General features: G+C 38.1%; 1 protein-coding gene and 1 pseudogene across 2 annotated transcripts in view; one reads left to right on the forward strand and one right to left on the reverse strand.

Annotated features, from left to right (window-relative positions):
* Positions 1–13,777, reverse strand: part of DNAH7 (dynein axonemal heavy chain 7) — a 280,274-nt gene that overhangs the window by 257,902 nt on the left and 8,595 nt on the right. Inside the window, exons 3-6 of the mRNA XM_008063530.1 lie at positions 11,192–11,279; positions 10,019–10,199; positions 6,629–6,704; positions 2,751–2,876 (exon numbers count right to left, since the gene is read on the reverse strand). Of these exons, the coding sequence (XP_008061721.1) occupies positions 2,751–2,876; positions 6,629–6,704; positions 10,019–10,199; positions 11,192–11,279 (471 nt within the window). The remainder of the gene's footprint in view (positions 1–2,750; positions 2,877–6,628; positions 6,705–10,018; positions 10,200–11,191; positions 11,280–13,777) is intronic.
* Positions 1,179–1,810, forward strand: LOC103265884 (annotated as a pseudogene). Its single transcript, XR_002482280.1, has one exon. The product of XR_002482280.1 is annotated as a translationally-controlled tumor protein pseudogene (transcript).

A 13,777-nucleotide genomic window follows, 5' to 3' on the forward strand; every position in this document is an offset into this window, starting at 1 on the left:
TGTTCGCAATAGCAAGAACCTGGAAGCAACCATGCTGCCCATCAAAAGAGGACTGGATTAAAAAAAATGTGATACATATACACTATGGAATACTACGTAGCCATAAAAAAGAACAAAATCATGAATTTCGCAGCAACCTGGATGGAACTAGAGTCTATAATACTGAGTGACCTCTCACAGAAACAAAGATTCGAGTATCACATGTTCTCACTCATATAATGAACTTTGAACATCCAATGTAATACTATAAGAAAATGACTGACGGTACTGGGAAACTATGGGGGGGGGGATGGGATTAACAGTAGCAAATATCTGTCTTGGGACAGGGAAACCCCTCTTATCAACAGGGTGCCTGAATGAAACGTAATTGTATACCTAACCCTTAACTGTACCCCACAACATCATAATAAAAAATAATGATAAAACAAAAAATTTTAAATTTCTGTGTGCAATCCCAGCTACTCAGGAGGCTGAGGCAGAAAAATCACCTGAACCCAGGAGACCGAGCCTGCAGTGAACCATGATCATGCTGCTGCACTCCAGCCTGGCCAACAGAGACTCCAATTCAAAATAAATGTTCCCAAATTCCAGTAAATATGGACATCTGCACAAGGTCTTTTCCTGGCACTCGATTCATAGAACCAACAACTGAAAGCAAAATTAATCCTTAATGAAAGCAAAGCTGAAAAATGATGATTCAGCCACACCATGAAATATTGCACACTTACTAAAAAGTATAACTTACAGTCAGTCCAGTTAAGACACAGGAATTTTTGCAAAATATTATTGAGGGAAGTAAAATACAGTAGTATGCATAGCCATTTTTATACAACAAAGATAAAAAGATGTTACATATGCGCACGTGTTTATGCTACGTTCATGTGTGAGTATATGTGTGTATCTAGCTATATGAGTACAAAGAACATGAACTGAGACCCACTGGAACTGCTGCGTGTCCCTGGCTGGGCTGATGAAAGAAGGGTAAGATGGGAAAAGAAAGGCAGACAGAAATCCTACAGTATAAAGGGAGAAGGAATGCATTTAAGAGTGTATTTACACTTTTTCTGCCTATTCCCCACTCCCTGCAGAGCTTCTATGGCTGCTCCATGCTCACGTGGAGCTCGGGGCTCTTGCTAAGTTAGTGATTATCTACCCGGATAATCAACTACCATCTCAGCCACGATGAGATGTTCTCCAACATTTACAAGAACCGAAAGGTGGAGGGGAAGATGGTCGGTAGGACAGAGGGTAATATTGATGCCTCAGCTGAAGGCCCTGAGGGCAAAGGTACAAAAAGCACAGTAATTACTGGTATTGATATTGTCATGAACCATCACCTGCAGGAAACCAGCTTTGCAAAAGTAGCCTATAAGAAGTACATCAAAGACTACATGAAATCAGTCAAAGGCAAACTTGAAGAACAGAAACCAGAACGAGTAAAACCTTTTATGACAGGGGCTGCAGAACAAATCAAGCATGTCACTTGCTAATTTTAAAAACTACCAGTTATTTATTGGTGAAAGCATGAATCCAGATGGCATGGTTGCTCTACTGGACTACCATGAGGATGGTGTGACCCCATATATAATTTTAAGGATGGTTAGAGATGGAAACTTATTAACAAATTTGGCAATTACTTTGGATCTATCACCTGTCATCATAACTGGCTGCTGCTTGTCATCCACACAACACCAGGATGTAAGACAAATGGGACTGATGTCATCTTGAACTTCATTTATTTTGACTGTGATTTATTTGGAGTGGAGGCATTGCTTTTCAAGAAAAATTTGTCATGGAGGTTGTCTAAAAAAGAATATATCTACCTAAAATTACACATATTTTCTGTATGAAGAAATTAAATACAACCATGTTAAACACAGGAAGAAGGGAAAGATGGAGTAGGGGAAGGAAGGGACCTTAGACACCAGACTCACCAACCATTGTACTCAGGAGGCAGAGGTACACAGGGACAGCCAGGGGCCTCTCATCACATGTGTTGCTGAGCCAGGGCCTGGCCTGTTCATGGGGTCAGGTGCCTGAGAACCCTGACGTCTGATGTGGAAGGAGCTAACAGTCGTGGGCATGGCCCAGACGTGTGTCTGGGATCTGAGGGCTCTGGGGTCTCTGTGGGCTGCAACCCACCAGCTGGCCTGTGCTGGGCTGTTCTGTCCTGGCAGTGAGGACAGTGCCTGCATGAAGACGCCGGCCTGGGGAGCCATGGGCTTAACCAGGGATGCGGTTGGGTGGGTGGAGAGTGGGCGCCAACTCTAGGGCCACAGGGCACGGAGACCCGGGCATCCAGGGACTAGAAGGAGGAAATCAAGCTTGCATTACCGAGCAAGCTTTATAAAAACACTCATCCACAAGAGCGTGTCGCCAGGAGGCCCTATACATGGGCTACAGGGAGGACGTGGGTAGGAGCGCATGTGGCACCCCCCACGGGACAGTGAGGTGGCTGGCACCCTGGGGGACCTGGCAGACCATATTCTGCTCCCAACTCCACCACCTTCAAGGTGTGTCAGTGATGGGAGGGGCAGCAGAGGAGAGGGACAGGGCCACAGGTAGCGCTCACCTCTACCCTGTGAACTTCTGTATCGTATGTGCAAAACCATGTTAGAACACATGCCATAAAGTGTCATTAATGTTTAACTTTGCAGCTAAAATAGTAGGCCATAATTATAATCATAATTAAGGTATGACAAAATTTTAATCTGCCTTTTAGCAATCTCAGGAAGGCTAGAAATACTCACCTAAAATTACTGTGCCACAAATCCAGCACAGCCAGCATTGTGGGGTTCATGGCGTTCAAGTGATCCCGAATGTAACTGCTCGCAGCCAAAAAAGATTTCCTCCAAGGTTTTGGGAGAATTTCCATTCTGAAATCAAAGAAAATATTTAGTTATTTTCTTTTTAAATTAAAATTAAGCATTTTCATAGTAAATGTACTTTTTGAGAATTAATGATTTAATTCTAATAAAATATGTATCCATCATAGTAATAGCAAAACACGCACTTAAAATATAAGATGATCTTTTAAAATATATAAAGGTCATCTGTTTTATGGTCTAGTATAACTTCATCATAAGAATTAATGATTAAAGATTAATTAATAGATTTAAATCTTAAACACATAAGGTGATTAATTTTTATCTCCAAATACTGGATCCTACTGAGTCTGCAAATAACCCATAATAACCAAGTGGATACACTAGCCAACTATCTTTCCTGTACACCTATAAAGATTATCTGTTAACTTTACGACACACATTCACACTTTCCCTTTATTTATTTTTTGATTTTTTCTTTATATTTTAATACTTTTAAAGACATAGTCCAGCCTGCCTGTAGAAATCCCCTTGAACTTTACCCTCTATTAATGTGTAAAGGTCATCTATAAATCACAAACACCTCATAACATTCTTATATGAAGGCACATATATGAGCCCTGAACAACACGGGTTTGAACTGTATGGGTCCACTTGCCTGCGGAGTCTCTTCCTTCTCCGCCACCCCTGACACAGCAAGACCAATCCCTCCTCTCCTTCTCCTCCCCCACCTACTCAAATGAAGGCGTCAAACATGATCTACTTCTACTTAATGAAAAGTAAATATATTTCATCTTCCTTATGACTTTCTTAAAAACATTTTCTTTTCTCTAGCTTACTTTGTTACTTTATTGTAAGAATACAGTATATATTACATATAATAAACAAAATATGTGATAATCAACTGTTTATGATATTGGTAAATCTTCTGGTCAACAGTAGGCTATAGGTAGCTAAGTATGGGGGACCAATGCCCTAACCCCTGCATAGTTCAAGGCTCAATTGTATTCTGGGACTGTTTAAGAGATTTGTTTATAATTTTTTTTTAGGAAAAACATGTAGCAAGTAGGTTTTCCCACTAAGTGTTCTGTATTTTAATCTCTGCAATAAGTTAAAATGCACTCTGTATACGGTCTTCTGCAATGCTTCCAATGTGTTTTTATGCAAATTGCCATCAAGCTCTTATACTTTCATACATCTGAGGCCTGCGTTAGTAGCTGTCCAGATACAAATACCTTTATATCAAATTATTTCTACTAGAGTACTTATGTTTTAACCACCTACATGTCCATCTGTCCATTTGTCTATCCATCTATTCATCAATTTATAAATGTAACATGTCAGAGCTTAAATACCTAAATAAATAAGGATCATAAAAACAATCAGTTGTATATAGGCAAACCACAGAGATACTGCAGGTTTGCTTCCAGACCACCCCAACAAAGCAAAAATCACAATAAATTGAGTCACAAATTTTTGGTTTCCCAGTGCAAATAAAAGTGATGTTTACACTATACTGTTGTCTGTTACGAGTGTAATGGCACTAAATTTAAAAAACAACATACAAACCTTATTTCTAATATACTTTATCTGGCTGGATGAGGTGGCTTAAGCCTGTAATCCCAGCACTTTGGGAAGCCAAGGCTGGAGAACTGCTTGAGCCTAGGAGTTCAAGACCAGCCTGAGCAACACAGTGAGGCCTTGCCTCTGCAAAAAATACAAAAATTAGCCGGGAGTGGTGGCATGTGCCTGTAGTCCCAGCTACTTGGGGGGCTGAGGCGAGAGGATTGCTTGAACTCAGGAAGTCAAAGCTGCAGTAAGCCAGGATTGTACCATTGTCCTCCAGCCTGGGCGACAGAGTTAAAATATATATTGATCCTGTTAAAATATATATATAATTCCTCATCCATTCAAGTTTTATCATGCTATCCCAGCAATTCAGTCATATCATCAGGTTCCACTTCTAACTCTAGTTCTCTTGCTATTTCCATCACATCTGTATTTCTTCCACATTAGTCTTAAACCCCTCAAAGTCACCCAGGAGGGTTGGAATCAACTTCTGCCAAACTCGTTAATACTGATATTTTTACCACTTCCCATGAATCACTAATGTTCTTAACGGCATCTAGAACAATGAATCCTTCCTGGAAGCTTTTCAATTTACTTTGTTGAGATCCATCAGAGAATCATATCTATGGAAGCTGTAACCTTACAAAATGTGTTTCCTAAAAAACTTGAAAGTCAAAATTTATTCTTGATCCATGGGCTGCAGAATGGATACTGTGTCAGCAGAAAGGAAGACAATATCGATCACCTCATAAATTTCTATCAGAGCTCTTGGGTACACTGTCAATGAGCAGTAATATTTTGAAAGGAACTTTTTTTTTCTGAGCAGTAGGTCTCAACAGTGGGTTTAACATATTTAGCAAACCATGTTGTAAATAGATGTGCTGTCATTCAGGATTTATTGTTCTATTTATAGAGCACAAGCAAAGTTGGTTTAGTAAAATTCTTAAGGGCCCGAGAATTTTCAAAATGGTAAATGTGCATTGGCTTTGACTTAAAGTCACCAGCTGCATTAACCCCTAACAAGAGAGTCAACCTGTCCTTTGAGACTTTGAAACACAGTATTGACTTCTCCTCTCCAGCTATGAAGTCCAAGATGGTGGTATTTTCATAAAAGACTATTCATCTACACTGAAAATATGTTGTTTAATGTAAGCACCTTCATCATAATAAACTTAGCGAGATCTTTTGGAAAACTTGCTGCAGCTTTTCCATCAGCACCTGCAGCTTCATCTTGCATTTTTACAATATAGAGATGGCTTCTTTCCTTAAACCTCATGAATCTAATCTCTTCAACCTTGTGAATCTAATCTCTGCTAGCCTCAGATTTTACTTCTGCAACTTCTTCATTTCTCTTAGGCTTCACAAAATTGGTAAGAGTTAGGACCTTGCTCTGGATTGGGCTTTGGCTTAAAAGAATGTTGTGGCTGGTTGGATCTTCTATCTGGACCACTCAGACTTTCTACATATCAGCAGTAAGATTGTTTTGCATTTTTATCACTCCTGTGTTCACTGGAGTAGCACTTTAAATTTCCTTCAAGAGTTTTTTGTTTGCATCCACAACTTGGCATCTGTTTGGCACATGAGGTCTAGCTTTCAGTCTATCTCAGCTTTTGACGTGCCTTTCTCACTAAGCTTAATCATTTCTAGTTTTTGATTTAAAGTGAGAGTCATGCAACTCACTTAGAGGACCTTGTATGGGTATTAATTGACCTTTTCAATATTGTTCTGTCTAGAGAATAGGGGCACAAGAGAAGAGGGAGAGAGCCAGGGAATGACTGGTTGGTGGAACAGTTAGGTCACACACACTTATCGATATCAGTTTGCTATCTTAAACGGGCACAATTTGTGACTCCTCAAGACACTTACAATACATAGTAATGTCAAAGATAAGTGACATATAATAATAACTAAACAAGCTGGAAATATGGTGAGATTATCAAAATTTACACAAACACACAAAGTGAGCACATGCTTTTGGAAAAAAATGGCGCCTATAGGCCTGATTGACATAGAGTTGCCACAAACCTTCTATTAGCAAAAAATGTGGTATATGCAAAGCAAAATGCAATAAAATGAGGCATGCCTGTAGGTGGGATATATACATACACAAATACACATTTATTTTTATATAAATTATAAACATATGTATAAGAGAATGTAATTGGTGTATAAATATATAAACATATACAGAAATGGACATATAATCAATATTCTTAGAGAATTAGACTGCTTACTCAGCACGATGGGGTGGAAGTTCATCTGTTTTCTTATCATCTTCCTTTTCTCTCGGATCTTTTAAAACAAAATCAACTAAAAGAAAATGTAAAAATTCTACTAAATAATCTCATATTAATTATAGCATATTTCCAAGTAATTACAAACTAATTCCATTAAAATTAATTGCTTAAAATGTGTCAAAAAGTATTTAATAATGAGAAATTTGTGCATCTATGAATAGAAGAAAACTGAAAAATTTTATGAGAAAATGTATCATGTTGGCATCTTTAACAATACATGCTCCATTTCTTAATAATGTGTCCTTCCTCTTTCTTTTGAAAAGGATAATTGCATTTAACGTTACATTTTCCTTTATAGCTATTTCACAAAAACTGTTTTTGTTGAACTGAAGGTCAACAATACAGGGTGGTGGCAGTTTTCTTTATATGAAGAAAGGCACACACAGTCAGTCCTCTGTATCTGCAGGTTCTGCACCCACAGATCCAACCAGCCACGGATTGGAAATACTCAGAAAAAAATAGCAAACAACACAACAACAAAATACAAATAAAAAAGCAACATAGTGTAACAACTATTTACATAGCATTTAATTACATCAGGTAGTATAAATAATGTAAAGATTATTTAAAGTATACAAAAGGATATACATAGATTATAAGACAATATTATACCATTTTATGTGAGGACTTGAACATCTGTGGATTTTGGTATTTTTTGGTCACAGTGCCCCGGAACTGACCCCCTGCTGATACCAAGGGACAACTATATTGTCTCTTTCTAAGTTACATAAGAGCATAAAACAATCTTGTGGACAATCAGTAAAATAAGCTATCTCTGTTTCTGTCTTCTGTGGTCTTAAATTTACAATTAATTCTAATTCCCCTTTTTGTCTTTCAAGATGCTCTTTCTAAAATGCAAATAGTATGTTCTTACCACCTTGCTTAATATCCCTCAGAGACTTTCATTTACTTTCAAATGGGTGAAGAAGGCAAGAAGTCCCTTCAGATTCTGTCTCCTTCTGCAAATACAACCTGTACTCTGACCATCAGAACTGCCTACAAGACCAGAAGGCCTTTCATGCATGTCTGCCATCATTCATGCCACCTCTCAGTCCACACAGTTTCCTTGGTAAGTTGCTCCTCGTCCTTCAAGGCTCATTTTAGTGCCTCCAGAGTTCTTCCCACCAAGTTAGGGTGACTCTTCTCCCTTATGGTGTCTTGTTTCCCTCCTCACTGCACTCACTGCTTTGCTTTATAATTTAGGAATTTGTCCATCCCCCTCATTAGACTACTAGCTTCTCAAGGACAAGGATTTGGCTCTTTGTTTTATATTACCAAGATACCCAACAGAAGTCATAAGTGCAATGAATACCCTTCCAGAATGGTCCCCACATCACTATAAATCATTTTTATTTCTGCAACTTTGAACACAGCATCCATTATACCAGGTTTACTATCACAACCAATTGCAGAGCCTTTTTTGAAAGTACAGATTCCAAAGCCCTGCCTCTAGGAATTTTAATTCAGGTGGGGCCAGAAATCGGTATTTGAAAAATGGTTCTGATAATCAGTCAACCTTAGGATCTATTAGTTTGTACCACGGTTCAACAAACTTTTCATGTAAAGGGTCGGATTGCAACTATTTTTGACTTTGTGAGCAACAACGTCTCTGTCACAACTACTCAGCTCTGCTCTTGTAGCTGAAAAGCAGGACAGACAATATACAAATGAACAAGAGTCACTGTGTCCCAGTAAAACTTTATTTAAAAACCAACAGTGGGGGCAACCCCTTCAGGTCCCCTCCCACTGTGGGAGCTTCTCTGTTCTCTCAGTAAATCCTGCTTTCGCACTTTCTGGCTGCCCGTGCCCCTCATTCTTCCAGGGTATGAGACAAGAACCTTGACCCCGAAGAGCTGAGACCTGAAGAGCTGCAGAAGATCGTTGGAGCCAGCTCAACCAGGAGAGCTGCTGGGGGAGGGTGAGATTTGAAACTGAGGCATCTCAGGGACTGGGCTTGCTGGCCCACCATACCAGCAGCATTCTTAGGGCTTGACTTGCCAGTCCATTAGAACCAACATTCTGGGGGCTGGGCTTGCCAGTCCAATAAATCGCAACACTCTCAGGGCTTGGTTTGCCAGCCCATTGGAGCTGACACTTCCAGGGCTAGGCTTATCAGCCCCTTGACTACCCTTCTCTGGGGCTTGACTGGCCGACCCATCGAGCTGACAATATTGAAGCCCAGGCTGACCTGAATAATCCGCATCAGTTTTGGTGCCCAAACATGGGGCTCGAAGGAAGGAGGTCATCAAACTCCAAATGGCGATGCTGATGGAACATTATATGGAAGTTTCTTTCTACCGAGGACTGTTAGGTCACCCTCCGGAGGATCCCTGTTGCTGCCCCCTTATGACGCCCATGATCAGCAGGAAGTAACCAGACTGGTCATAGATTATCATCTTACTACTTCACAGGGGGTAATTAGACAGGAGATAGCTAGAGACAGACTAGGCAAACAGACAGGCAGGTCCTCTGGTAACAATGTAGCAAATTCCCGGGCAGGCCTCTCAGGCTCAGTATTGGTAAACAAGCTCCCTGTGAACCTTTCAAGCTAGACCTTAGGTACTCACTCCTGGAATCCTAAAGCAACCAATCAGCTCACCATTAGGCCCCTACCTCCTGCCAATTGGTCCTTAATACTGACAAGAAAAGCAACAGCTCACAGCTAGTGTTAGCCAATCAGCTTGAACTTAGGGCTATATAAGCACCAGGTTTTTGGTCCCAGACAGGAACTTCTCTGTCCTCTCAATAAATCCTGCTTTCTCACTTAAAAAAAAAAAAAAAAAAAGCAGTGGCCAGATTTGTCTGTGAGCTATAGTTTGCAAACCTCTAGTCCACGGTAATAATTTTGTAATTAATCACATTCTAATTTACGAGATCAGTAATATTAATGTTCATTGTTAATGACTAAACTTTTAGGTAAGTTTGTTCAGATATGCATATCTTATCTTGCATGCCTACACCAAAAAAATCCTTGAAGGGACTGTCTTAAAGGAAGAGACTATCTCCTAAAACCAGATGCCTTGTATAAATTAGACACTCAGTAAATATTTTGAGGGGTTGAAATTAATGTTTTATAATTTTTTTCAGTGTTGTCCTTTGTTGAGAGGCATATCCTGACAAGTAAAAGATTAATTTTAAAAAATGTCTGTAGTACTTCATTAATGGAATTTGCCTAAGAGCTTAAGTGATGCCACAGCAATGTAAGAAATTGCATAATTAAAATTATAAACAGTTTCAGGTATAGATATTAGCTTTCAACAGAAAAAAATTATATTTAATGAGACACATATTCAAATTAGAAAACAAATTGGAGTAATACCAATTTACCTATGGATTTCTTGACACTAAGAAGGTAATCTTCTCTCATTTCGTCAGATAATACAAGTATGCTGTCAGTGAGGACTTTCAGATGTTGTGGAACCAAATCCAATACATGTTCTAGCCAAGAATCTTCCATTGGGGCTACATGGTCTGTATCAATTCCATGGTGAATATAATAGTAATACCTCTACAAAAAGGAGATAGGGAAAATATAGATGGGTTTAGTACTAAAAAAGTGTGTTTATCAAAAATAAAGCTACCAAGCAAAATTCAAGTTTCAGTATAGCTAAGTATTTATAAATCATAAAAAAGCACTGTGTGAAATTCATGTAGAAATTATTTAGTTCTCTTAAATTTAAAAAATACATATTTCATCAAAATTAAAGCTCTTATTGCAACTTATAACCATATTGTAAAACATCAAGTTATATTAATATGTGATTTATTTAGCAGAGTCCATGTTGAATTAGAGTACACTGTCTTGTAAGTTTTTGAAAATGTGTTTTGTTACTTTTTTAATTATTGATAATTCAAACTAGATCTTTTTTAAAAAGTAATAAACAAAGAGCAATTAATTTTATTTTATCATATTCAGCCCATGTAGCTCCTTGAAGAACTAGATCTCAAAAGTTGCAATCACTATCCCTACTCATTAATCCCAGAAATATTATACAACAGGATTAGGAAATTTCCAATTAGCCCATTAATATTCCATACTACAATTTTATAACTGCAATTACATGTGTACATAAAATAATAATTTTATAACAAGGCATTATTTCTATAATAATAGACACACAAATATATTTTTACAAAATTTCATATGTGACTTATTAGAAAAAACATAAACCTCAAAATACTTCCAAGTTAGCAATAGTAAAGTCTTTGATATTTACATTTTAAAAAATTCTTATTTATTTGTAATACTTGAAGAAATGCTATTTCTAAAGTACGTTGATATGCTTTGTAAAGTGTATATTATATAATCAAGGTAATTCCTCATAAAAGAATAAAGGCATGTAAAAGCTATACGTGACTGAAGCTTTGTAGAACTCATATTTGTTCCTCCACTCACAGGGTTTCACAAAGGAGGAGCACAGAGGAATGTCAAAAGTATAAAATTATCTTTAAGTGTTTCTTTTCTTTTCAATTATACGGACAAAAGAAATAGCTTATTACCAAGATGTCCTTTTCTATTGCAGAAGTGGTTGGTTTTAAAAACGTGCTTTCATCAGGAATAGTTGGGTCTAAACCAGCATCTTCTTGCCTAAGAAAATTATAAACATGCCATTCAAAAGTTCATAAAGGGCAGTTAAAACATAAAACAATGAATATAAACACATCAGAACTGTTTTTTATTAAATCATAAAAAAATAGATTGCTGATCATTTTATAAATAGTATACATGCTTGGTATATTATTCCTCCCCAAATACTTTCTCTTTACTCACAGAGAGACAATTACTTTGAAAGCAATTTGAAAACCTAATTCAGAGAGCACAGCCTTCTTGAGGCCCTTTAATCAATCTTCCACATTACTCAGGCTCTCTCTTCTTTTAAGTTAAGAAAAAGTGTGCTTGCATTATTCTTAAAATATGTGTGGTTATTTATAAATATGATTTTTTTTAAAAAGAGCACTAATGGAAAGTACTTTAAACACAGTCTTGCAGAAGACACAGACACACTCTTCAGAAGTCCATTTCTCAGACTTCAGACACATGCAAGTTAGCAATTACAGACAGAGGAGCTCTTATGCTCCTATGTACTTATTATTGGGTATGTGTCCATATAATACTGTAATGCTTACAATTCTAGTTCAATCCAGTCTACACCAGATATGAGCCACATTTTGTGACTTAGTCTGGGGCTACACTGTGCAGGAAGGAGCAGTTCACACCTTCAGAAATGAATTGTCATGGGATAAATTTGATCTCTTTTCACTGACTGTATCAGGCACTGGATGGCAAAGGCATCCGGGATGGACACAAGTCGGCGCTGCTGTATGGTAAGGTACTTTTTCCACCAACTGCCCTGTGAGGGGAGACTGGAGTTTACTGAGTGTCCCTGAGACACCATGCCCAGGTGGGTACCCAGAATGTGTCTTCTAACTTAATGTATTTTGCAAATTCAGGAATCCAATGTTTGATGAACTTTGTATTTACTCTTTTCAATTATATGAACAAGAGAAAAGAGTCAAGGCTTTAGGTAAGCTCTCAGTTTCATTTAACACATAGCAAGTGTTCAGTAAATGTTAAGTGAGGGAACGCAATATGGAAGGAGTAGAGGGAGAACTTCAAGGTATGTGGTAGTTGGAGAGAGAAGGGCAGATTACTCTAACTATAGATGTAATCTCATTATGCTGTTGATTGCACAAAAAGAGAAACTAATGCAACAGTAAAATGTTTCAGAAATAAGGAAATTTGGGTTCAGGTTCTGCCTCTATAAAGTGTATGGTCTTAGGCACTGGTGGAGGTTGTTTTTTATGGTAGAAATGCTCATATTGCCTACTTTGCTGAATCCTGAGAAGAAATCCTATTCTGAGCGTGGATAATGCTTGCCTAGTAGAATGCAGCAGGGCCAGGGTAGGAGAGTTCGAGGAAGGCTGGGGGTATGGGAATGGCTGTAGAGGTTGCAGTCAGAGTGAAGATCCTTTTGGCTCTAAAACTTTATGGTTCTATCATTCTAGGGCTACTGGCAAAGATTCTCCTCACTGGGAATGATCATGACAGGAGCTTTCTGTTGATCACTTATTGTGATCAGGCATCTACAGAGTCACACATATTACATCTAATCCTTACACCTGTTGCTAAAGAGGATACAATGATATTATTATCCCCACTTCACAGATGAAGAAACTAAATGTCAGACAGATTGAATAACTTCCCCTTGGCCATTCAGCTTATTAAAGTAGGAAAAAAAGGATTTACCCATCAACATGTGCCTCCAAACACGCACGCTCTTTCCCACAGAACAACACCCCATCCAGAAGTCACACAATCAATATAGCAGACACTTGGCCTGGTTTAAGAGAAAATAGGATGTGCCTTGTTTTTAAAAAATGAAAAGAACTAATATATATTTTTTCATTTTATAAAACCAATAGAGACTTTTGATTCAAGATGGTAGCAAGAGTATCCCCTTTTTAAGTTGCCCTGTGCAAAGTAAGCAAAATAACTTTAACCCATAACTGTGAAAAGATTAGAACAGTCAACAGCTGAGATGTTTCAACACATTTCTGGAACATGAAAAGAACACAGGACAGATGAAACAGAAGTAAAACACCACAGCTCATAAGTCATGCAGGAAGGAAGGCAATCTCTAGTGGGAGACCATGGGGAAAGGCTCTGGTCTCAGAGTCGGCAGGCTCCAAAGGAGAAGGTAAGCAAGAAGGTTGAAAGCAAGGAGGTTACCTAAACAGCCTTCTGCCAACAAAGAAAAATAATACATTCCCAAAGCAAAGAAAAGAACACATTCCCAAAAGGCAAAAAAATGTACCAAACATGGTCAAAGAAAAAGCGGAAAATCGGAACAGATCTGTATCAAGTAAACTAATAGAATTAATCATTAACAACTTTTCCGCAAAGAGAAATTCAGGTTCACATGGCTTCGCTAATGAGTTCTATCAAACAAGAAAGAAATAATGCCAATTCTACACACACTCATTCAGAAAATACTCCCCAGTTCATTTTGGGAGGCCAGTAGTATGACCAAATATCAAAGTCAAACATAGATATTGCAAGAAAACGATAGGCTCAAATCATTCATG

This window comes from Carlito syrichta, unplaced genomic scaffold (genome assembly GCF_000164805.1).
Source record: "Carlito syrichta isolate Samal-C Ts95f unplaced genomic scaffold, Tarsius_syrichta-2.0.1 Scaffold306906, whole genome shotgun sequence".
NCBI lineage: Eukaryota > Metazoa > Chordata > Mammalia > Primates > Tarsiidae > Carlito > Carlito syrichta.